This window comes from Lynx rufus, unplaced genomic scaffold (genome assembly GCF_022079265.1).
Source record: "Lynx rufus isolate CCGP_SWC_20201006 ecotype Redwood Valley unplaced genomic scaffold, mLynRuf1.p SCAF_43, whole genome shotgun sequence".
Lineage (NCBI taxonomy): Eukaryota > Metazoa > Chordata > Mammalia > Carnivora > Felidae > Lynx > Lynx rufus.
The window spans coordinates 1661146-1686568 of NW_025814860.1; the positions used below are offsets into that span (position 1 = coordinate 1661146).

A 25423-nucleotide genomic window follows, 5' to 3' on the forward strand; every position below is an offset into this window, starting at 1 on the left:
TGAGATGTGTTGTGGCAGCTGCCCCGCTGCCCGAGGCCCGCCCGGAGCGAACACTGCTGGTGGCTTTAATTGCTTTCACATTCGATAGGCTGGCCTGTGACAGGCCTCTTACACCCGCCCGAGCACCGGCCTGTGCAGCGCCCCCCCCCCCCCGCAGCCTCTGGGTGTGTGTGTGTGTGGGGGGCGGCCCCCGCTGTGCAAACCGCAGCCCGGTGAGCCACTCGGCACGCCCGCCTCGGCCCGCCACCTGAGACACGGGGATGGGGCCTCCCAGGATGGGCAGGAGGGGACGTGGGCTGGCTGGGGCCGAGCAGGAGCAGGACAGCTGCCGTCCCAGACGGAAACTTTTCTCCCGGTGCAGCCCCTCACTCCATCTGCTCCCGTCTAACGAGCCTGACGGGTTCAGACGGGACCCCCGGAAGCAGATTCCACAGGGAAAAGTACCGTCCTGCGTGCGTGGGGACCGGTCTGCTGACCGTGGCAGGGTGTGCTGTATGCGTGGGATCCGCCCGCTGACCGTGGCAGCCCCAAGGTCTGCCCCAAGCCTCTGCCCTGCCCGGACCCCCAGCCCCAGCCCTTCCGACGTGCAGGCAGCTGGCAAGCCCCCCTCAAGTGAGGTGCTGCCACCGGGCAGGCTGGTGCCCCTCGGCACAGCCCTGCCTGCGCAGGGAGGGGAGGGGCCAGGGACCCTGGCAGGGGCAGCAGACAGACGAGCAGGCGTCGTTACAAAACAAAACATTTTTATTTGGTCCATTGGAGCCTGAGTCTGGAAACACCCATGGAGAGCCATCCTACAGGGATGGGGACTGACAATTGGTAAAATAGTCTCTGTGTCAGAAGAGCTGGCCATATATACAGGGTTAAAAATATTCACAGCTCGGAGTAAAAGGGGAGTGGACTGCCTCCCGGTGTTTCTCCAGGTGTAAAAGGCCCCCAGGGCTGCCCGCTGACCGGGAGCTGCAGGACACCGAGGCTGGGTGGGGCCCCCAGGAAGCTGGCCTCAGATGTCTGCGGGCAACTGCAGCTCTCTGGCCTGACAGCACCCTCCAGGGAGGACGGCCGGGTGGCCAAGCGGCGGCTCAGCTCCCTGGGCTTCTGAGGTGGGGGAGGAGCAGGGAGGGGCCGCCGGGCCCTACATGTGCCTAGACGGGGAGGCTGCCAGGGATGCGGACACCAAAAAGCAGGGCGGGACCTGGGCCTGGCTGGACCCTGACCGGGAGGCCCTGACCTCCAGCCCCCGGGGCATGGCTTCGATCCTGGCAGGCGCTCCAGGAATTGCATAGTGTCGCCAGAGGGGCAGCTGGGACCTTCCCCATCCCTGGCCCTGAGCCCACGGTCGCCAGGCACCTGCCTTCCGGGACACACTGCTGGGACTCCAAGGACCCCTGCTTGCCTTGTGGGGGCTGGAGGGCAGGGAAATGTGCTCTGGGGGTAAGCTGAGGCGAGAAGGCTCCTGATCTCATGTCCCATGAGGGGTGGTCCCTGTCCTCACCCCCACAGAGGAGGGTGGTCCCTGCTCAGCCTGGAGTCCCAGTCTCTGGCCCCTACACGGGAGCGATCCCTGCTCTCACCCTGGGGTCCTGGCTTCTGACCTGCCCAGATCTGGTTCTAGGAACAGGGCCCCCGGCTGCCTCACCCAGGCAGGAGGCCCCAGGCCCCCAGGGAAGAGAAGCCTCACCTTGGTTTGGCCCTGGCGCGGTCTGAACCCGACCTGGAGGTGGCCGGTCAGAGGGGCCGGCGTACAGGCCCCTTGTGCCAGAGGCAGGTTCGAGGTATTCTGCTTGGTAGCTGGGAGGCCCTGGGCAGGAGGAAGGGGCAGGGAGGAAGGCCTAGGGGAAGCTACTGCAGCTAGTGGCTCCCTGGGCGGGGTCCTGAGATTCTGGTTCAAGCGGCCTCTGTTGGGGTCTCCCTCATAAAGTGCACGTGGGGGCTGGGAAGGTGGGGTGGTCACAGAGGCCGGGGGCCATGCAGGCCAGCGACTTCCGGCGTGAGAGGGGGGCTGTGGGTGCCCCTGGAGGCCGTCCAGTCACTGAGGAAAGCCTGGGCGGCTTTGCGGTGTGCCAGGCGGTGGGTGATGGAGAAGCCTGCGTTGCCCTCCAGCTGGGACAGGATCACCAGGACCTGCCTGGGGGAGGGGGCCGGTGAGGATGGGGGTGGGGTGGGGTGAGGGGTGGGGCCGGTGAGGGCAGAGGAAGCGGGGCGGGGGCAGGGGGCGGGGTCGAGGAAGCATCCGGGCCGGGCGGTGCCCACCTGTGCAGGGGGGGCACGCTGTCCTGGGTGCGCAGGCTGCCGCGCGTGGACACCACGTTGAAGCTGTCCGAGCAGTCACACTGCACGTGCAAGTAGGACTTGGGATGCCGGTTCTCCACTACCACGATGAGCCCTGCCCAGCCGTGCGTCAGGTAGTAGCAGGTCATGCCCTCGCGTCCCTGGACAGCAGACGGTACAGAGTGGGCTGCGACGGGGCCTCCCCTCCTCCCCCCCACCCAGGACCCCGCCCGCCGGCCCACCTCGTGCCGCTCGCCCCGGCTCTCGGTGAGCAGAATGATGGCGTCGGCCAGCGTGGTCGGCTGGGCCTCCACGGGCTCCACCATGACCAGCCTGGAGCTGTACACGGCCAGCACGTGGCCGGGCGGCTGCGGGGCGCAGCGCGGGACTCCCGCCGAGGGGCTGGAGGCTGTGGGGGGCGGGAGTTGGGGGCGTGAGTGGGGGAGGCGGGGGGGGGGGCACAGCGTGGCCCTCCCTGCGGGTGGGGGGCGGCGGGGTGGGGCTTACCCTGCGAGCCGGCTGGGGGTCCCGGCGCGGCGGGGCTCCAGTGGTTGAAGGCACAGCACACCACAGCGTACTCGCCGGGCTCCAGCATCACGTCGCAGTTGACGAACTTCTTGACCGCGCGCTTGCTGTGGGCCAGCAGGCGGCCCAGGCTCAGGCGGCCACCGCTGCCGAAGGACGCGCGGAACACCAGCACGCACAGGTCCAGCAAGTGGCTGTCCCCCGAGTCGGCGCGCCTGCGGCGAGAGGTGGGGCTGCGGTCAGGGGAGTCGCCCCGCCCGCCTCCGGCCCCGCCCACCGCCAGCCCAGGGCCCCGCCCACCTGCTGCCCTCCTGGAAGAGGGCAAACTCCAGGGAGGCGCGCTCCAGCACCGTGAGAGCAGTCACCCCCACGGGCCCGCTGGCAGAGCTGGGGAAGCAGCCCTGCACACGCGCCTCCTGCCAGTCCGAGTGCACCTTGCAGATGTCCACGGAGTCGAAGTACCTGGGCAGCGAGAGGACAGCTCCGCTGCGCTCGGGTGCAGGCACTTCTGCACCCTCTCCACTCCCTGCCCCAGGGCATCTCCTGGGACCAGGGTCGGGAAGCCCTGGTCCCGGCCTGTTGCCCCTGGACACCACCAGGGGTCCGCAGCCCTGAGCATGATGAAGGGGGGAGGAGGAGGAGGAGGCCCAGCCCTGGCAATACAAGCCCCTCCCTCACTGATCCTGTGCTGAGCTGGATTCTGGAATGCCCCCCCCCCCCCCCCGCTCCCCGCTCAAGCTGTCGGGAAGGGCAGGTGTGGGGTCCCCAGGGCAGGGCACCACACAATGGGTCAACTGGGGCAGAGAGATCAGGTGAGCCAAGGTGAAGGTGGCTGGAGCACAGGGGCTGCCATGGGGCCTGCCTGCAGCGTCTGGGTACCTGATGAAGTCGCTGTACTCCATCCAGAAGACACCTTCGCTGCTCCCATGTGGCATGAGCTCGCTGCGCAGGTGCCCTGGCCAGTGCGGCCACTCATCTGACCAGCTGCCGTTCCAGGAGAAGCGGCCCCACGGGTTCCGGAGACGCAGGAGCCTGCGGACCACAGGGCTGAGGGCCATGGCCGTGCCCCCACCGCCTCCACCACACATCCACCCGGCCCCTACCTGGAGCCCTGGACGTCCCGGACATCTAGAATGGAGTAGGCGTGGCGGGGACGCAGGCCCAGGCTCTCGTACGCGGCATCGTCCACCTTCATGTTACCCCCACCACAGGAGGCACCCATGAGGAACCTGCACGGGCAGAGCGGCCTCAGCGACTGGGGGCCCTTAGTAAGCAGGAGCCTCTCTGCTGGCTCTGCCCCCCGGTGGGTGGGGGGATAGGAGGGGAGCGGAAGGTGGCAGGGGTGGGGGGAGGGGGGGTCCTGCCTGTGGGACCCTCATGAGACACAGGGGACTCGGGAAATTGCTGGCCCAGCCCCCTCCGCTGTGGTCCAGGAGCTCAGAGGCCTTGGGCTCCAGTCCCCACAAGCCTCCTGAGGCTGGCTGGTCCTGCCGGCTCCGGGCTGTGGCTCTCGGAGGGCAGCAATACTGCCCACTATCAGCCGAGAGCACTCACAAGCCGTCTCTCCCAGGCCTAAGGTTCTGAGCCCTTCCCACAGACACGCCGGCCAGCGCGTGCCAGGTCTTAGAAGGCAAACCCCACTCCCACCAGGTGCCTCCGTGGGGCTCTCTCTCCATGCGGCTCCGAGTGGGCCCTGGCAGTCACCAGAGGCCCAACTCAGGATGAGGCCTTCCAGGTCAGGCCAATGGGCAGCCTCCTGCCTGCCGTAAGAGATGCTGGCGAACTTGAGATGCAGGGTGCGGGCCAGAGGGCGCGTGTCCCGGTTCTCCCACCGCTCCAGGCCCCGGCCTGGCCGTCCCCTTGTCTCGCCTCTCCTCCCAACGCCGCTGACCGCCACAGCGCCCGCCCCTCTTACCCAGCCTCCTTAGAACTCAGCATTTTGGCCCAGATGAGGTCAGTGTCAACGGGCTCCTCGCGGGGGTTAGTGGAGCTGACCTGCAGCGCCAGGCTCTCACAGGGGGCACCGGTGAGCGTGGCCAGGCCTTCGATGGCGCGCCCCGCCTGGAGGGCGAAGTAGGAGCCGTGCAGCTTGGCCAGCGCCTTCTCGATGAGCGCCACCCACAGCTGCTTCCGCTGAGCCTACAGGGAGGGGCTGGAGTCGAGAGGCCTGGCGTCCGCCGAGACCCATGATGCCCGCCCCAGGCCCCCCCGTCCCGCCACCTGGGAGAAGAGGAGGAAGCCGGCCTCGTCGCAGGGTAGCATGTCGTCCACCAGCACTGTCGTCCACGTGCCGTCCTTGCAGAGCCGCACCTGGTAGGCGCCCTCTGCACACAGGCTGCGTGTGACCATCACCCGCTCGACCAGGTCAGGCCGCTCGGCCAGCACGGCCAGAGCGCTCAGGAACCTGTACGGAACCAGGGCCTTGCTGTGAGCACACTGGGCCGTCCGCCGCCCAGCCCCCTGTGGGCGCCCCGCTCACCAGCAGTTCCCCAGCAGCCCCTGCAGGATGTCCGAGGGCCGGAGAGTGTGGAACACGGACCACGAGGCGTTGTGGTCCCTGGAGACGGAGCAGTTGATCTCGTGGGGCCGCAGCCACTGCCGCACACGCTGCTGGACGCTGTCACCCGCGGGGAAGCCCACAGACTTGGGCCCAGGGGGGAAGCTGTCATCCACGAAGTTCACACTGTTCTGCAAGGGCCATGGCCTCACACTCAGTCTCCTCCTGGCTGAGGCCAGAGCCAGCACCCTGAAAATGCTGCCTGAGCCCCAGAAGCAAGAGGGTGGGTGTGTGCAGCCACCCTGACCGATCTGGAGGTCCTGGCCAAGGCTTTGTGTGAGCCACACCACGCCATGTGGACACGGGGGACACTGCACATCCCCAGCCTGGAAGTTACAGGGATGGCAGGCATGGGGGTGCGGAGAACCTGGGATGGGGAAGCCAGGGCACAAACCCCCAGACAGGCCGTCAGGGTGGGCTGCTGGCAGTGATGGGGGCAGCAACCTGAGGGGGGACAGACAGTCCCTCCAAGTGACGCGGGGGGCAATGCTCCCCTGGACTCAGGACCCCCACAGCTACAAGGGCAGAAGAGAGTGAGGAAGTGTCCCGACCCCGAGTTTCCGCAGGGTCTCCCTGGCTGGAGGAGGCACCAGGCCTGCCTGTGGCAAGAAGCCTGCACCTGTGTCCCCACCCCCCCCCCTCACCCCCCCGTGGCTTCACCATCTACGGGAAATCACAGCTGAGAAGGGTCAGGAGTACAGACCCTCATGCGTAGACAGGATCAAAGGGCAAGGGGTAGGAGACCAGGCTGGTGCACAGAGCTTGGGGAAGAGAGTGCTGGTGCTGTCCCTCCGGCCAGAGGAGGACCACCCAGAAAGGACAGAAGGCGCAGACACCTTGGTCGGGGGACGGGGGGGGGGGGGGCCACAAAGAGGAGACGTCTGTGGAAGCAGAGTGCCAGACCCGGTGCGGGGCCACCATCAGCAGGGCGCTCACCTCCCGGCAGAAGGCCACGATGTTTTCCCAGAGGGCCTTGGCCTCGCCCTCATCGGTCTGCCGCCGCTTCTCCACGTGCATGCTCTCCCTGCGCCTCAGGGGCGCGACGCCCCGGCGCTGGGCCACCAGGAGCTGGGGCGTGTGACAGGCGGCACAGTGCTTGGCCCTGGGTGCGTTGAGCAGAGTGCAGGCAGGGCAGGCCCACTGGCCTGGGCGCTCGGGCGGCCCCACGAGAACCGGGCAGCTGGCCTTGTGGGCTGAGCAGGGACCGGACTTCTCGGCGCTGCAGTCGGGGCAGCGGGTGGGGGGCTCACCGTGCTCCTGGAAGCCATGCAGCTTGGAGCAGCCGCACGCGGTGCATCTGGGGGCTGCCGTGGGGTTCCGAAGTGTGCACTTGGCGCATGACCAGGTGGTGAAGTCGGGGCTGGAGGGGCTGGCTGGCTTGTAGCGCACAGTGTCTCCAGCCAGGTCAATGACGTCGCTGCCCGGCACAGCACCGCAGGCCTCGCAGCGGGCAGGGCTCGCGGGGCCGGGCACAGAGCAGGAGCCACACCGGTGCGGCGCAGGGCCACCCTCAGTGGCCTCCTCCTCCAGCATGCTCAGCCTTTTGCTTGACAGCAGCTCTGCCAAGCGGGAGGCCCCGGCTGCGGTCCGCCCTGGGCCCTGGGGGGGCCCCTTGGAGCCGGCAGTGGGTGAGGGCTGGGTGGCCTCAGGCACCAGTGGCTGCAGCTGGGGGGGAACCTCGCGGCGGCTGCGAGGCACAGGGTTGTTCTGCAGGGTGGGCGAGAAAGGACTGAAGGACGGCGCCCGGGGGGGCTCCTGGTCGGTGGCAGAGGGAGGGTCAGCTTCGGCGCCTTCCCCGGGCTGGGGTGGGGCAGGTATGACGTGGAAGCCGGCGGGGGCCACGATTTCGGGGACCACCAGGGCCTCGGGAGGGATTCTGGGCAGCGAGAGTTTCCGGGGGCCTCCGCAGGCCGAGCAGGAGCTGGCCACGGGCGTGTTGTGCAGTGTGCATCGCTGGCAGGCCCAGCCACTCCCAGGCTCTGCTGCCCTCTCCTGCTCCTCCTCCTCTAACTCCTCTTCCTCCTCCTCCTCCTCCTCCTCCTCCTCCTCGGGCCGCCCCCGAGCTGGCTCTGAGGCCGCCAGCCCCACCGTCCGCACGGGGCCGGCTTCCTCCTTGCAGCTGCCCCTGGGCTCCGCCAGGACCCCATTGATGATGGGCAGCAGGGACGTGCCAGGCACAGGCTCTGGGGCAAAGCCGCACACCTCGCAGGTCTCCTTGCCCAGGAAGTTCCGGAATGTGCAGCGGGCGCAGGGCCATTTCTGCTCCTCCACGCTGAGCCGGAGGATGTGGTCGAGGTCAGGCTTGTGCCGGGGGGCCTCACAGATGGAGCACTGGCGCTGTCCGGCTGGGTTCAGGAAGGTGCAGCGCGCACAGGACCACTCCCCAATCGCGGCCATGGACCCAGGAGAGTGCGTGTGGCTGCAAGGGAAGGTCCTGATCAGTGCAGGCCCGAGTGTCCACCTGGGACAAAGGGGTTGAGCCGCAGGGTCCGTGTCCTTCTGGGCTGTAACAGACATCGGCCCCAAGAGCGCAGCCTATGAGGGGCTCGAGGATTCTGAGGAGTCAGGAGCCCTCAAGGCCTCCAAGGGACCTCACAGGTCTGTCCTCAGACCCCTTCTGGAGGGGCAGACCTGTGGGGACAGAGCAATGGGGTCAAGACACGCTACCCTAGTGGCCACGGCGCTCTGCTGGGGAGGCAGGCAGTCTTTAGCCAGTTCCAGGAGAGAGTATGAGTGAACTTCCTGGACGGGAAAAAGGGCATCCTCAAAAATCTACAGCGAACATCACACCCAGAGGTGACACACTGAGTGCTTTCCTCCCAAGACCAGGGGCTCAGCACTGCTGGTCAGCATTGTACTCGAGTCTCAACCAGAGCAGTTAGGCAGGAAAAAGAGGTAAGAGGCATCCAACTGGAAAGGAAGAAGTAACACTACCTCTATTTGCAGAAATCCCAAGAATCCACAAAAAATTATACTAGAGTTGGGGCGCCTGGGTGGTTGAGTTGGTTGAGTGACCCACTTCAGCTCCGTACCTTCAGCTCCGATCTTGCCTCACACTGCTTGGGATCCTCTGCCACCTGCACCCCCCCCCGCCCCTCCCCTGCTCATGCGTGCGCTCTCTCTCTTAAAAATAAATAAACATTAGGGGCGCCTGGGTGGCGCAGTCGGTTAAGCATCCGACTTCAGCCAGGTCACGATCTCGCGGTCCGTGAGTTCGAGCCCCGTGTCGGGCTCTGGGCTGATGGCTCAGAGCCTGGAGCCTGTTTCAGGTTCTGTGTCTCCCTCTCTCTCTGCCCCTCCCCCATTCATGCTCTGTCTCTCTCTGTCCCAAAAATAAATAAAAACGTTGAAAAAAAAAATTAAAAAAAAATAAATAAATAAACAAACATTAAAAAGAGAAACCACCAGAGCTGATAAATGAATTCAGCAACGTTACAGGGCACGAGATTGACACACAAGCGTCAGCTGGGTTTCTAGGCCAGCAAGAGCTTAGGAGAGCAACACCACTTCATCCAAAACAATGAAATATCTAAGGATACATTTAACTAAGGAGGAGAGACTTGTACCTTGAAAAGTACAAAGCGTCACTGAAAGAAATCACAGAAGACACGAAGGAATGGAAAGACATCCCCTCGACCGTAAGACTTCATACGGTTACAATGACAGTAATTCCCAAGTGATTGATAAAATCAGATTCAATGCAAGCCCAATCAAAATCCCATTTTTCTTTTCTTTTTTGCAGGAATGGAAAAACCTGATTCTAAAATTCGTATCAAACTGCAAGGACACCCCCCTCCCCTCAACTAGCCAAAACAATCTCGCAAAAGAACTCAAGACAAGGACAACGCATGTATCTACATACGGTCTGTGTGACCAACAGGACAGAAGTGAGCAGTCTGGAAAACACCCTCACACATATGGTCAAAACTTCTTATTTTTTGAGTAGGCTCCACACACAACGTGGGGCTTAAACTCACGACCCCGAGATCAAGGGTCACATGCTCTGCCAACTCAGCCAGCTGAGCACCCCTCGTCAAACGATTTTAAAAAAAAATTTTTTTTTTCCACGTTTATTTATTTTTGGGACAGAGAGAGACAGAGCATGAACGGGGGAGGGGCAGAGAGAGAGGGAGACACAGAATCGGAAACAGGCTCCAGGCTCCGAGCCATCAGCCCAGAGCCCGACGCGGGGCTCGAACTCACGGACCGCGAGATCGTGACCTGGCTGAAGTCGGACGCTTAACCGACTGCGCCACCCAGGCGCCCCGTCAAATGATTTTAGACAAGGGCGCCAAGGCCGCTCCGGGTGAGGGCAGTCTTTTCAACAAATGGTGCGGGGAGAGCAGGATCTAAGCACTAAACGATGAAGTTGGGCCCTTACCTCACACCAGTAACTCCAAATGGATCAATGACCTAAATATAGGAGTGAGAACTATAAAACTCCTACAAAAAAAACCCAGGTAAATTTTTGGGACCCTGAGGGGCGCCTGGCTGGCTCAGTCAGTAGAACATCCAACTTCTGATCTCAGGGTTGTGAGTTTGAGCCCCACACTGGGCATAATGCCTACTTAAATAAAACATAAAATAAAGAAAGAGAAAAAGATAAAATTCTGCGACCTTGAATTTGACAACGGGCCAGTTACGACACTAAAAGCACAGGCCAATAAGGGAAAATCGGACTTAGAATGAACAGCATCCATGCTTCAAAGGGCACAGCTGGACAAGTGAAAAGATCACTCATAAAACGAGAGAGAATATTTGCAAACGTGTCTGACAAGGGTTTTGCATCCAGGAAATATAAATAACTCCTATAACTGAATAACAACACAAAATCTGTTTTAAAAATGGTCAAAGGATGTGTGAACGGACATTTCTCCCAAGAGGACACACAAGTGGCTATGGAAGCCTGTGGAAAGATGCTCAACATCACTGGCCACCAGGAAAAGGCAAACCGAAGCCCCCGAGAGGCACCATGATGGCTGGCCGGAATCCACAGTGCAGACGACAACAAGGACCCACGGGCACCGGAGAAGAGAGAACCCGTCGCCGCATCGCCAGCGGGAATGCAGAGGCGGCCCTCAGCACGTGACAATTACCACCTGACCCAGCAATTCCTCTCCTGGGTGTGCACCCCCAACAAATGACAACTGGTACCCCAGCACGCACACACACGCTCAGAGCAGATCTATTCACGACAGTCAAAGGTGGAAACAACTCAAAGGCCCGTCAGTGAATAAACAGGTAAACGAACTGTGCACTGTTATTCGGCCCTAAGAAAGAATGAAATTCCGACACAGGCAGCAATGTGGATGAACCGTGAACACGTGGAGCTAAGTGAGAGAAAACAAACACAAAAGCACAAAAGACCGCACGTTGTAGGAGTCCATTTACAGGAAATCTTCACAACGGGAGACCCAGAGGCAGTAAGAAGTGTGGTGGCCCCCAAGGGCTGGGGACAGCTTCTTAAGGAGCACCGAGGTGATGAAGTCCGGGGACTGGGTAGAGGTGATGGGCACACACAGTGTGAATGTACTAAATGCCACTGGTCATTCACTCTGAAATGGTTACTTGATATTGTATGAATTTCATCTCAAAAAAAAAAAAAAAAAAAAGAACTCAAGGGGAGGGCCTAAGTGACTGGGGGTCACGCCCACTCAGGGCCAAAGGCTGACTCCCCCAGCCCAGCTACTTCTTTGGTCTCTCTGGGGACCCTGGGCAGACATCTGACTGCGAAAAACAGCCTAGCAGTGGTCCAGGCGCACCCGCTGGGTCAAGGGAGGGGCAGGCTGTATCCTGAGGGGCTGGGCACTGCCCACTCACCTGCTCACTACCAACCCACACCACCGCAGGCCCGCCCTGCCTGGCCCCACGGCACCGTGCGAACCTGCCCTCCCGTGGCACACGCCCAAGCTGCGGGGGCCACGACCGGTGAGGCCCACCCGCAGGTGGCAGTCCCGTGGGTTGTGGTGGGGAGCTGCCCAGCCCAGGGGCATCCCGGGGGAGGTGTTCAAGGTCAAAGGAGGCGGGAGAAAGGGGAGAGCCCCTTCCACCAGCAGCTTATCCAGAAGTGCTGGCAGTGCCCAGACCCGAGGGATCCCGTGCCCCTCCCAGGATGGGGTGGCTGCAGAGCTGGCAACACTCACAGTGCACCGCACCCTGCCTGGAGCCCCTGACCCTCGTCCCGAGGGGGCAGCCTGCAGGCACGGCCGTGTGCCCCAGAGGACACAGCACCTCCCAGCGGCTGGGCTGTGGCGTGTGTGTGTGTGTGTGTGTGTGTGTGTGTGTGTGTGTGTGTGTATGGGTCTAGTAGCGCTGGAGGGCAGTGCGGGGGTGGGGGGGGCGGGGTGCTCCCCGCTCCTCTGCTGCCTCAGATGGGTCAATGCCTGGGGGCGGAGAGAGCCCTTCGACCTGCTTCTCAAGGGCTAATCTGGGTGCAAGGGGGCGTCTACACTCCATGACACACAGTCTCCTCACCGATTGTAGCTCTTCTGCCTGGCGGAAAAATCAATTGTTCTTTACAAGGCATGAAGCCCGTGCTTCTGATGCTGTTTATGCCAAAACCTTTTGGTTCAGGAAGAAAGAAAAGTTGCCTCTTCAAGAAAACACAAAAAAACAAAACAAAACAAAACAAAACCCAAGCAACAGGAAAGTTTTTCAGGGCCCAGGGCAAACTCTGTGAAGCCACCTTCCCAGCCTGTGTGGCCGAGGCTCAGGAGCCAACACAGCCTTGCCCACAGATGGCAGTGCCCAAGCAGACAGACGGGCGGTGGGGTGAATGGGTGCCAGGCTGGGCTCAGTACAGGCACGCAGCACCAGCAGAGAGGGGCACACGAGCTTTGGCCTTGGCTTCCGTGCTACAAAAAGCCTAAGAAATCTTCCTGGAGACCACTGGGCCCTCCCCCACACTGTTCCCCACTCAGAGAAGGGTCCACAGTCAGGGTGTGGGTCACAGTGTGTGCCCAGAGACACGCACACAAGCATGGGTTAAGTCCTAGGCTGCTTTCACCCCAGCTCCAGGATCAGGGCACGGTCACTCACCCCGCACACCTCACCTGGCTTGGTCGCGGGGGCCACCAGAGCTAATGTGACACTCTGGAGACCGTCCACTCCCGAGCGGGGTCTCCAAAGAAAAGCCCCTGGCCCCGGTGCAGGAAGGGGAGATGACACCTGTTCTAGGACACATCTGCCCTTGGATCCAGGGCTCTGGGGGTCCCAGATGCTCTAAGCAAGGGCAGCATGGGGAGGGAGGGGGCCCAATTCCCGTTTGCCCTCCTAATCTGCCAGCTGGCCAGTCTCCCACCTGGGCCCAGCTAAACTTGACGTATGGTGTCTGTTGGCCCTGGCCAGCACCTGGGGACACTGGCGGCACGCGGCAGGTTTTATAGCCATCGTGGTGGACAAAGCACACCAGGAAGGTTCTGTCTGGGGTTCAGAAAGGGTTAAATCAAAGTAGTGCCCGAAACTCAAATTTAGCCCTGTGCAGGGGCGGCCCTGGGGAAGGCGGCAGTGGCACAGGGGTTCCCAGGACAGGCAGTGGTGAGGGCACTGTGCTCCCTCACTGACCCCTGCAGCCCACATCTCGGGGTCACTGGGCAGGCTGAGAAGTGGCTCAGAGGTCAGTGACCTGCTGACCAGAGGCCCCTGGCCCTCACCTCCCTCAGGTCACCTCCAACTCCACAACCCCAGAACCCCAGGTCGCCCCGATGTGACTCAGGGCCCGGGTAGGAGCTGAGGGCTCACAAGACACTCAGAGAGGCCAGAGCGCCCAAGCAGCCTGGGAGGAAGCAACGGCGTCGGGACCCGGAGCCAAGCCAGACTCCAACACAAAGCGCACCCGAGCGCCACGACACCACACGGTTCAGGACACGGGCTGAGTTGTGTCTTGGGAGGAGCCAGCTGCCCATGGAAAGACTTGAGTTACTCCTTACAACAGAAGGCCAAGTCAATGGGAAACTGAGGCACTTGTCCAGAAAATCCCAACTCCAAATGCCCACCGTGCCCTCAGTCTTCGGGAGTCGCCGGCACCCGGTTCCAATTCAAAAGGGAGGCTACGGAGTTCCTCTGGGGGCACACTGTAAGCTCCCCCTAGTACCCAGGACACGCACGTTTGCAGGAACACGGACGCTAGTGGTCATCAGCGCAGGGTGCAGCACAGCCCTGGGGGGATGCCTTTCCTCCCCAGACAGTTGAGAGTGGTAAGTGGCGTCCACACTCGAGGCCCTCAGTGAAGCCGCCAGACCTGAGGCTGTTAGGGTCCTGGGCAGGCCACGCCAAAAGGTCTGGATGCCCCACTGGCCGTGACCACAGAACCCCCGACCCGAGGTCTCGAGGCAGGCCTAGGTGCCCTCCTCTGGGGTCATCCTCCTCATTTCTGTGTTCCCAGGGCTTGCAGGCGACGATGCCCTCGGCCACCGCTTATGGATTAAGGTGAGAAGCTCCCAAGGCCTGGCGGTGGGTTACAGGGAAGCCGGTGCAACGGGACGGTCCCGGCCAAGGAGACAGCGTGCCCAGACACGGAGGCTCTTCAGTGAAGGGCGCCCTCCAGACTGGCAGAGCGCCCAATGCGTGTGTGCGCGCGTCCAGGTGTGCGTGTGGGGAAGGGTCCTGAGGGGTGGTTGGGCGTGGGCACCTGCCTTTCTGCCCCATTTCCCGCCATCTGCCTGGTGCAGCTCCCCCCGACCGTTTCTCATCCGCAGTCGGGGCGTCTGTCAACTCCTCCTGCTTCGCCTGCTGCTCGCAAGGGCACGCAGCGACCGCCCCGGGTCTGGCTGGCTGCAGGGGGCAACAGGAGGAGCCGCCGGTGCCCCAGCCCAGGGGAAGAGCCTGGCAGGAGGCCAGAATGAAAAAGTTTGACTCGGCTCGGCAGCGTGCGCCAGGATCCAAAGTCTGACGGGCACACGTGTCCCTCAGCACGCTGGGGTGTGGTGTGCAGGGCCCACACCTGGCCTGCTGCTCCTTTCGGCCAGCCCCCGCCCCAGGACCCAGTAAGGAATTACCCCCAGAAAGGAAGGAAGTGGGCATTTGTGAAAAGCGTGTGGACAGACGGGTCACACGGGGAGATGCCCCACGTCATCGGTCGGGAAGACGCAAACCAAACCACATGGGGGTAGTGCCCCGCGCCCGCCAGGGTGTCTGGATTCAACCAGGCAGATGGTCACAAGTGTTGGCCAGGGCGGGGAGAAGCTAGAACCCTCCCCCCCGTCACTGGTAGGGACGCACAACGGTACAGCGCTGGGGAACACAGGCTGGCGCTGTCTCAGGAAGTCGGGCAAACTTACAGTGACCCTCGGCAGCTGTACCCCTGGGTCCCCGCCCAAGAGAAAGGAAAACGTGTGTCTGCACAAACGCTTGTACGTGAATGCTCACGGCTACACGATCCGTGAAAACCAAGTGGAAACAACCAAGTATCTGTTAACTGAGAAACGGATACAACAGAACGGGGGTCCGTCCGTACAAGGGGGTATTTATTATTCAGCCACAAAAAGGAATGAAGCCCTGACACCCACTGTCACGTGGACAGACCCTGAGGAAGTCACACTCGGTGACAGAAGCCAGATGCAAAAGTTATACGATTCCACTGGTATGAAATTTCTCGAAAAGGCAAATCTACGGGCAGGAGGCAGGATGGCTGCCCGGGGAAGGGTGGCAAACGGGCAGGGTCCCCGGGGGCTCAGAGACCTGGGCGCACAACTCTATGGACGTCCAAAGCCAGGCAGCTGCACGCTTACAAGGGGGTGAATTTGAGGGCACGCAAGTAGAGACACACGGATGTCTACCCGTGCGTCACCAATACCGTGACGAGGGAACAGAGGAAACTCCTCCTGTCGCTCAGTGGGCCACCAGGCCCAGTGCCTCCTGCCACCGGGGTAACTTAGGTAAGACGGCCAGATGCCGCCACCGGCTGGGCTCACTTCTCCAGCGCCCTGCAGGGGCCTCCAATGCCATTCCAGAAGGGATATCCGTCAGGACCCTGTCTACTATCCACCTAGCCGGTGACCCCAGAACGGGCCTGGGGTCCAGACACCAGAAGACTGTCCTGCAGAGTGAGCTGCGTCCACAGGAAGTGACGGCCAAGCGCACGCAGCACGGCAGGTGCCTGAGGGAAGGTGTGCCGCCACTGGCGGGAGTCACAAGAGAGCAGGGGCTACCACTGGAGGTACCCTGAGTGCCTGCTGAGCACAAGGCTCCCCTCTCCAGCGAGGCCACAGGATGGGCCAAAGTCAGGGGTGGGCCATCTGAGCCCAGTCCCCGCCGAGACCTGAGCAGTGGGCACAGCGCCCAGGCTGCTCCCCACCAGTCACCCCAGAACTCCTGGGGAAGGGTACCCAGGTGACTCAATGGGCGGCCTCGGCGGAGAAACCTGGGCGGAGCCCGGTCGTGCCCGCAGCTGGCTTGGGCTGGCACGTGAAGGCCTGCCTGGGCAGGGGCACCACGGCAGGAGGAGCAGCAGAGCGAGCCCCGTACCTGGCAAGCAGGCCACACAGTCCCTGTCCCAACTACACCAGCCAGCCAGGCCCAGACCCACGCAGCACGTGTGGGGGGAGGGCTGGCGCCCCAGATTTTCTCCAAGAGCCTCTCAAGTCTCGGGCCTTGTGGGGGAAGCGCCTTGCCAGAGGATTCTCAGAAACAGGACCCCCCCCCCCCGCCCTCTGCCCAGGAAGGGTCACTCTGACACAACAGCACTCCCGCCCCCTGGGCCCTCCCCTCCCCACCCTCTTACCTTCGGGCCCGGGGACGCGGGGACGGGTGCTGCCGGGTGACCAGGGCACCACCCCAGACAGGCCCCCCGGGGCCGCTCCTACACCAGCCGGCTGCTGCAGGGGGCCCAGGGTAAGGCGGTCCCCCGGGGAAGCCGTGGTCCGACTCGGTCTCGGTGGCCAGCGAGGAGGCGGAGCTCCCCATGGCCCCCGCGGTGGCGGCCGCGCTGAGACCCGGGCCTGGTCACACGCGGCCGGCAGCGGGTGAGGTGGAGCATGGAGGGAGGACAGCGCCCACGCCGGAGACAGGGCGGCCGGGCTGGTCAGTCACACGACAGAAATAAACACAGAGAGAATAAAGAGAAAGAGGAGAAACAGCATGACTCACAGGAATGAACCCCCAAAGCCTGGGGAGGCTCCCCGGGGCACAAGCGACCTCGGGGACCCAGGACCCCCACCCCGCCACCAGCGCCCCTGCTCTGCTCCTGACGACCGACCACAGCCCATCACCTGCCCCCGGCGGGGGGGGGGGTGGGCACGTGTCCAGCTGGTCTTCAGAGGGCCCCACCCTCAGGGAGAAAGAAGTCACAGGGTCACGCTTTATTGTAGAGACAAGGCCTGAGGGGCATCAGGCTGAAAGCAGAGGAGTGAGGAAGTGTGCGCAGTGGAGGTGGGCAGCCCGAGGGACGGCCTTCGGGAGGGGGCACCAAGGACCCATGTGGCCCGGCAGAGGCAAGCGGACTCGATCCACCTGCTTCTGCGGAGCCTTCCTGAGGGTGAGCCTCCCAGGCCAGACGGACCCCAAGGGCCCAGGAAGACAAGGGGACTCTGGCAGAGACGGCCTGCACTCAGGGGAGGCTGTCTGACGCCCCATGGGACGAGGGAGAGACCTCGAGGCTTGTTCCAAACAAGGCAAGTTCCAATGAGGCTTGGGGTCAAGGAGCCCAGCCCCCAGGGGGCCGGCGGCTGGGGTGGGACCGGGGGAGGCCTCTGTGCAGCACAGGCCAGTGGGCGCCCAGGCTCTAGAGGGCCACGGGGACAGGGTATGTGGGTGGGGCCAGAGGCTCCCCGAGCCGAGAGTGACCAGCAGCACATACGCGGCTCTGGAGGCCAGGGCCGGGAGAAGTTTGGGTCCCCTGCCCCATGAGAGCTCCAGCCAGATCACCCGGGTCCTGTGCACAGCCTTGCCTGGAGGGATGGGGACGTGGGTGGGACAGAGCAGCACCAGCCCCCACCACTCGGGCCTCCCCACGGGGCACCGCCAGAGCAGATTCTGGGAGGCAGAGACCCCATGGCCTGCAACACCGACACCATCCCGCCCCATCCATGAAGGAATGTCTGCGGGCACCGACCCACAGGGGCCGCACGAGCCACAGATGCCCTTTCCAGTCGCCCGGCAGCCGTGTGAGGAAGGTAAAACACATGGAAGGACTCTGAAAGATGCATCTTATGTAACCCGACACGTCCTAACTGTCCCTGCGTCGGCGTGAAATTGAGGTAAAACCACGTGTGAGCTAGTGATACGATTCCAGGCGAGATCCTCGGACCCCGCTGTGATGGCGCCCCTTCGTGTGGACGAGACGAGCTCGAGTCAGACCCCGAACAATCAGAACAGCCCCCCTGGACTCCAGTCCACGCGGGAGCCCCTCCTAGGAAGGGCCCGAGTATTTCTGAGCCACCTTTCACAGCCAAATCCGGGGCAGAGGGGCCTGAGGTGGGGCCATATGCACTGGAGGGACCGCAGACGCTCAGGCTTGGCTCCAGGGCTGGGGGGGGGGGTCCCTGACCAAGAGCTCTGCCTCTGCCCCCCGGGAGAGCAGAGGGCCGGCGGGGGGTGGACCGTGCCACCTGCCCTGAGTCAGTGCCAGCACCACATGCACCCGAGGCAGGCAGAGCTGAGGAGAAACCGGCCCCCAAGCAGAGTGAGGGTGTGGCCCCAGGCTTCCCAGGGGGATGTGACTCTGCCCGGAAGGAAGAGGTCTCAAGGCCCTCGCACAGGCTGGGCGTGCTGTCCGAAGCACCGAAGCACCGTCGAGGACCCACCGGCTCCTCGGTAAGGCCCAGAACAGGTCTTCGGCGGCAGGGCGGTGAACGCTTAGGCCTGTCCCGGTCGCTCAGGGAGCCCTGCACGTGGCTCCCTGAGCACCAGCCTCCTGACATGTCTTCGGGGAACTGGGACCCTTCAGGCCCCATCTGGGGTGGGCTATGTGGTAGCAGCCCAGCGTCTCCTGGGAGGGCAGAGGCAGCACAGGGTCCCTCTCCCCAGGGGCTCAAGACAAGGGGTGCCCTGCAAGGGGAAATGCTCCCCAGAGAGCAGCTGGCTCCAGAGGGCCTCTCTGGGACCGCCAGGGAGGACGGCACCCTGCATCCCATCCCCCGTCTTGGCCCCACTGGGGGTAGTGAGACCCCACGAAGGAGCGCCCTGGTAGAGTGAGGCCCCCTGGGGAATGGCCACCAGCCCCGTGCTAACCTGAGAGTGCCACCTGCGCGGGGTGATGTGCGGGAAATTCCGCCAGGGAGGCTGGTCAGTCCCGGACTCTCACGCTGGCTCCGCGCCAGAACAACCAGGCACGGGGACATTTCCACAGCCTGTTCCACAGGCCCTGCCCCTTAAGACGAAACCCAGGGGAGGGCCTCCTGTGGGGCAGAGCACACCCCGACCCCAGGTGACGGGCATCACGCCACCCTCCTCTCCTGCAGGGCCTGCTGGGTGGGCAAAGCCCTCACCCAGGCGAAAGAGTGGACACGGGCCACACATCCACACCTCCTGCATCTTCGCTCATTCAGCAAACACCCGTCAGGTGCCCGCGTGGGCCAGGCAAGCGACAACACTCGAACCGTGTGCGTGAAGGGCGCCCCTTCCGCTGCCGTGCCTTAGGACAAGCGCGATGAACATCACGTCTCTGGGGGGAAGCCAGAGCGCACACGGTGGTGGCGCCAGACTCCCGCGACGCGCAAAGGGCAGCGTGCTTGGTTGGCAACGTGGCGCCGAGGGCAAAGCCCTGCCCGCAGCCTGACAAACCACCCGGGCCCCCTCGGCCTTGTTCGGGAGCCGCTGCCCTAGATTTAAACGGGGCAGCGGCCTAGATCCGGCCTCATGGAAGCCCGGAGGTAGGGCTGCAGTCTCCGTTCTGAGGTGCTGACCAGCAGGGGCTGAGCGGCCTGTCCCCCAGCGGGGGGTGAGGCGTGCGCCTGGCAGGGCACGACCCGCCCAGAGGGACCAGCACGAGAAGGGCTAGATGAGGACTACTCCGTCCCCCCACCCACCTCCCCTGCCCCTGTGGGCCCTCTGAGAGGGTGAGCACTGAGACTTCAGCAGGCGCAGGGCGGGGAGAGTAGGGGTGGAGTGCTGAGGTGCAGGGGTCAGGTGAGCTGCTTCCGCCAAGTGAGAGTTCACCCAGGTGACATCCAGCAGGGGCCACCCACCCTGCAGGGGTCACCATGACTTGTCAACCGAGAAGCCTATGGGCAAGTAAAAGCCAAGGTTGGGGGGGGGGTGTGAATACACAGTATGGGTCACACCCCAGGACCCAACCGGGGTGTTTATGGCCCACTGTGTCCTGTGCTCCTGGGTCCCTTAGTCCCGTGTGACAACGACCCGGGTTCCACACAGCTGTATGCTGCCTAACGATGCCTCTTTCCGTATGCACACTCCTCGCCCAAGCCCCTCCCCAAACACGCAGCACCACGACTATGTCCACGCTGCACATGCTCCCCGAGTTGTGCTAGTTCTCCCCGGGTGAGAAGGCGAACTTTGTGTCCCAGCTCCACAACACCCCCACCCAGGTGTCCCAGGGAGCAAGTCTATATGTACCTCCCAGTCCCGCAATAATGGTGAGAACCACAGCAACCCTGACAGGCCGCCTGAGGTCAGCCCCAGGACAGGCCCACGGGGGTGGGCACAGGGGGAGCAGCCTGCTGGGGGGGCGCGGGGGAGGGGGGCACACGGAGGCATGGGGGGAGCAGCTTGCTGGGGGGGGAGAACGGAGGGGGCACGGCGGGGAGCGGCCTGCTGGCCGGGGTGGGGGGACATGGGGGAGCAGCCACCCTGCTGAAGCCCAGAATCGCACCCAGCAGACACGAAACCGGTCATTCAGCACCCCCACAGCCTGAGTGCAATCGGGCCGGACCCGCCCTGGGGAGAGCCGGACTTTGACCTCCCTGTACCCCAGGAATGACAGGACAGCACTCTCCCTCAAGGGCCATCCCGCCAGGGTGCCGGAGTCGGGGCTGGACCACCAGGCCAGTAGGGGTTCCCTGCAGCGCGCCCTGATGCAAGGTGGCCCCGAGAGCCAAGCTCTCTCTGGGCAGGGCGAGGGGTTGCCTGCACTGCACACGAGCCCTGTGGCCCAGACGCACCCACAGCCCTTGGGACGGGGCCCTCCCAGCGCTTCAGGTGCCAGACCCTCCACGCAGAGGGAAGGCTCCGTGACAGCAGGCTTGCCGGCGGGACATCCACCACCCGGAGGGCACTCCCTTTCCCGGAAGGTTCTGGACTCTGGCCCTGGGCCTGCACACCCACCCCCAGGCTTATCAGCACGAGCCAGAGTCCACTCCGTCCAGGCTCTGCCTCTCACCCCCGGGCCAGGGTCACACGAAGACTGTCCTACCCTGGGCACGTGGGCCTGGACGAGGAACAACCCTCACTCTCCAGGCTGTAGGCCGTCCGGACGGTTCCCTGAGGAAAACGTCCAGATGGGAGCCTGGTGGACACCTCACCCCTGAAGAAGCACTTGCAATTTTAGGGGCGGCGTCCAGAAAGGGTCTCAGAGGTCTCTATTTTTAAGTACGATCGTGGAGTTGTCTCGACATATTTTTTAAAGAGTACTGGGGCCAAAAGTTGGGTCCTGCGCAGTCATAAATACGGGACATTGATTTATGTATTTATTTGTCATTGCAGCAAATCGATGGATTCCACTGCTGTGCTAGACCCTGACGTGCCAGGGAGCAGGACAATGCTTCCAAGGTTGGTGGCTGAGGGACCAGGTCCCTTTAGAAGCCGCATCTGTCCCTTACCCAGAGAAGGCTAGGGGCTCCAGGACAGCTGCGTGGCTCACCAGCCCCTTGCTGCCTGCTTCAAGACCCCTCAACTCCACGGGCCAGCCAGGGTGGCAGATGGGGCTGTTGAAGATCCTGAGTCCTCAGGGGACAGGGGCTGCCAGAGGAAGGTGCCCAAGTGGGCAGGGCTCCAGGCCAGCAGCCTGCCAGCTACGGAGATTCACCTGGACTCAGACCCCAGCACCACCGGCCACTCTACCCACCGACGGGGCAACCGTGTGCAGCTCTGTGCTCCTTGGTACGGGACGACCGTGGTGGGGAGGGCACCGGCGGCCTGCTCGGTCCTTCAGGCCAGAAGGGCCCAGACTCCGCCTCGCCGTGGCCTCCTCCACCAGCCCTCTGTTGCCCTGAGGCAAACACAAGGCCGGTCTCCCCCACCTGCTTCGCAGGCCACTGTGCCCTGGGAGGTGATGTCACCAGCCTGCTGAGCTCAGAGAGCCAGGTGCAGGGTGAAGTTCGTGGGCCCCGGAAGGGTACCTAGCACTTCCTGTTACCAAACTTGAAAGGAACCATACTCTGTCCCAAACCCTTGCCCTCGGGACCAGGAGCTGCCGCCTGAGGGAACTACAGGATGGCGGTCACGTTCGTCGGCATTTCTGGACTTGTCCACATCAGTCAGGTCCTGGCGCCGGGGCACATGGAGCACCTCTGCTCGTCACAGGGAAACAGGCAGCCAGTGACCGGGGAGAGGAGAGGAGGGCCTCTCCAGACAGACGCACTCACACACGGGGGTCTCGGGGCTGCCTGCACGGAGGGGAGCAGGGTCACTGAGCATCCTTGAGTCTGTGGAGGCTTACACCACCTCAGCTGTGCATCATGAGTAAGGGTGCACATTCCAGAACGCTGTTGTCAGAGGAACAGGGACGTTCTCAGGGTCTCAGTTTCTTAGTTCACAGGTTCAATATTGTTTAATGTCAGATGATATGTTCTACGGGGAAAGAAAAAGCACCAGATGTACCCCCTCACTTGGGGCGCCTTCCTTGGCTAGGGAGGTCTGGTAGCCTCTGGCCTCACAGCAGCACAGGTTTCGCGGGGCCGTGGGGACACCTAGCCTGAAGCTCACTTTAAGGGAGGAAGAAGGTGAGTCGGGGAGTCGGGGAGCCGTGCAGCCTAGGTCCCAGGAGCTCAGGCCTCCCTGCAGCCACCGTTCCCGAACGGCAGGGTTCCAGAACGTACCACCTCCCTGTTAAGTGGAGGGAGGGGACTATCAGGCCAGGGCAGACGGTCCTGGAGTTCAAGGTGAATTTAATTGCAAAGGGCAACGTTTAAGAGAAGTGTGGGTGCTGGGAGATGGAGCTCCAGAACGAACCCCCTCCGTCCCAGGTCCGGGCTGTGACAGCAGGGGTGGGTAGGGGCTGCAGTGAAGGCCTCCTCTGGACAGACACACGTGACACCGCTGGGCAGCAGCTATCCACCCGCTCTCCTCCCTGACTACCTCACAGCACCGTCCAGGCACGTCCTTCAGCCTGGCCACCAGGGCGGTGGGGACAAAGCTCCCCTCAAGCATGCAGAAGCAAGAGAAACAGGGCACGGAACAGCCACCATGTGTCCCACTCCCATCTCCTGCAAATCCACCCCTGGTACCCAGACTAGTCCTTGTGGAAGGGACGGAGTCACTGACTTCCCGAGCGGCCCCTCCTGGGGTGTCTGTGCTGGGCCAGGACAGCCCTCTGTCCTCCCACAGCCCCCGGCCCCGGCCCCCTGCACCCAGCCGGCCCTGTCCTGGCGGCATTCACACAGCTGTCTGCCAAGCCCCTACTCAGACCCTGCAGGGACCCACAGAATGATGGGGTGTGGCTAAGCAGGTCTCTAAGCTTGAGAGACGGAAGCGGCCCAACCTTCGTTCACAGAGGGTGGAAGCCAGCAAGGCCACTCTTAATCCCCCAAAACGCTGTGGGGTGCCATTCTGTACTCCCCTGGGAGGCCTGGAGCTACCTGCCAGCAAGCAGCTGGGGAGCAAGCAGCTCAGGGAGCACCTACTCGGTGTGGACGGGACACCGCTGAGCACCAAGGGCCTGCATGCGCACAAGGAGCCAGAGACAGGGCCCGAGAGGTGGAGTCGGAGCCCGGCACAGGCTTCCTGGGTGTTCTCGGCAGAGCAGGAAGGGAAGAAGGTGGGGGAGTCTGAGTCCGTGCCGAGGAGCTCTGCACAAGAGACTGGGCGACAGACACGATCACAGTCCTGCTCTGGGACATTCCCGGGGTGCTGGTGCTGAGTAATGGGGTGCAGGGCGGGACCAGAGGAATGGAGCACTGAGGAGGTGCTGGCAGCCCAGGTAGGAGGGGAGAGCAGGGCCAGGGCTGAGTGACCCCAGAGCTCGTGCCGGACGCCCGGAGCCGGAGTGTCCCTGCTTGGGACGCAGGCCCAGGCTTTGAAAATCTGATGAGGAAGCCACCCAAGGCACCCCATGCCTGTCCCCACTCTGATGTGGGCCTCTCACTGCAGCCTCACACTCCGGGGGAGAGGAGCAACCCAAGACATTCATGGACACACGTGACCAGTCACCAGGGCTTCCTGGTTCTTCAAAAAGCCTAACCAGTTTGTTTAACCACACCCTCCCGTGCCTGAGGTACAGGGGGGGGGGGGGGGTAGGCAGAGGCTGCTCTGTGTCCAACAGCCATGAATGCAAGCCTGTGGGTGGCTACCCCCTGGGGCTCTTCACCCACCGTGGGTCCAGAAAAGACACCTGCAGTCTTCGAGGGATTTCAGGGCAGAATACTCTTTCCAACTGCCGCAAATGTAACAGGCCATGGAACCAGGAGGTACAAAGGCAGCCTCGCGGGTTGGAGACCTGGATGTGCAGCCCCCTGGGCCCCTTGGCCTCAGTCTGCTCGTCTGAAAGCAGGACTTACCAGGGAGCCACCCGGGACAGGGGCCCGGAGAGCTGGGTGAAGGGCAGGGGACCCAGAGCAAAGACGCAGGACCCGAGATCGGAGGTCCCAGCCTGGCAGTGTTATCGCTGAGCCCTGGACTCAGCAGGGCTTAAACCTGGCTCTCGGGAGGTCACGAGGTCACCGGCCCGTCGGCCCAGAATCAACTCAGAGAGATTTTAGAGGCGGAAGGGAAAGGAGAGAAGTGCTCCTTCTGGGAGCAGAAAGTAAGATGTGCCCGACCCGAGGCCAGGCTGAGTGTGGCCCCCTGCCTGTCTGGGGCCCTCTTTCTGTGAGTCAGACCAGGGAAACTCTCTGCTCACACCTGAGAAAGTCAGAAGTGGAGGGATGCAGTGACTTCCCCCTCCTGCTCTAGCCCAGTCTCTGGGGGGACGGAGGGGGTCACGGACATGGCACAGCCCACTAGACCTGGCCGACGAGGGGCTCAGGGAGGAGTGCAGGCTCAGCTGGGCCTGTCTGCCCTCCCAGGCCTGGTGGCCCAGGAGCCCTGTCGCCTGCAGTCCGGTCACAAACTCTCCTGCATGAAGCGCCCCTCCCCCCCACTCCCGTCCCCGCGCGCCCCCGAGCCACCCAGTCAGGGCCACTTGACCACACAAGGGTTCACTGGTCAGTATGAGAAGGGGTGGCCAGCAGCCTGGCAAACGTTCTCAGGGGCCACCCCCTGTAACTTCCCTGTCTCCGGAGAGCCAAACCAAGAGAAAGAGGAAGTGTGGGGTGGCCGGAGGGCGCCGCCCCCGGGGAAGTGCCCGGAGACGCGCTGTGGGCAGGGATGCGGGGGGCAGCAGGGGGCACATCCCCTAATGCAAGCGGGATCAGGACAGGCCTGGAAGATAAGGGCACTCAAGGGCAGCAGGGGCTGAGGCCGCTTCCAGCGTCCGCAGCACCCCGGGGCTGGTCTCCCCGTGACCCAGATGACCCAGGTCCGCGCGCGCTCCCCTCTCAGGCGGCGCCCCCAGCCCTGCTCGGGCTCCGGCCAGCGCTCGGAAGGCGCCGCCCGCCGGGCCCGGGCTCCGGCGGGGGTCCAGGCCGCGCCCCCGATCCAGCCCGGCCCGGCCCGGCCGGACTCACCTCCGCAACCTGGCGACGCCTCCTCAGTCCCCGCGGCCCGGACGGCGCGGCCCCAGGCCTGCTCGCCGGCGCCGGCCGATCCACAACTTCTGCCGCCGGCCTCCCGCGCTGAGCGGCGGAGCAACCGCGCGGCCGGCCCGGCCCCGACCCGGCCCGCGTCCGGCGCCCGCCCTACGCCGCCTCCGTAGCGTAGCGCCCGGCCGGGGCCCCGCGGCTACGGCGCGCCCGGGGCGCACGCGGCGCTGTGAATCGCGCGAGCGGACTACCGCTCCCACAGGGCCGCGCGGCACCGCCAGGACGGAAGCTCGGGGAGGTGGCCGGTGCGCGACGCAGGCCGGGAGTTGTAGTCCTCGGGTGT

General features: G+C 63.5%; 1 protein-coding gene across 3 annotated transcripts; it reads right to left on the reverse strand.

Annotated features, from left to right (window-relative positions):
• Positions 1-723: 723 nt before the first annotated feature.
• Positions 724-25211, reverse strand: CAPN15 (calpain 15). 3 transcript variants are annotated; one of them, XM_047097903.1, is made up of 13 exons: positions 25066-25210; positions 16071-16366; positions 6287-7769; positions 5273-5481; positions 5014-5197; positions 4709-4932; positions 3897-4022; positions 3673-3825; positions 3094-3255; positions 2776-3008; positions 2511-2677; positions 2251-2429; positions 724-2125 (listed from the first exon to the last, which is right to left on the reverse strand). In XM_047097903.1, the coding sequence occupies exons 2-13, from the start codon at positions 16250-16252 to the stop codon at positions 1948-1950; spliced, it is 3480 nt and encodes a 1159-aa protein (XP_046953859.1). In that variant the 5' UTR covers positions 16253-16366; positions 25066-25210; the 3' UTR covers positions 724-1947. The 3 variants fall into 3 exon arrangements, with proteins under 3 accessions (XP_046953859.1, XP_046953862.1, XP_046953860.1); XM_047097904.1 differs by having other exon boundaries at positions 2028-2121; positions 25066-25211; XM_047097906.1 differs by lacking the exon at positions 16071-16366.
• Between the last annotated feature and the right edge of the window lie 212 nt (positions 25212-25423).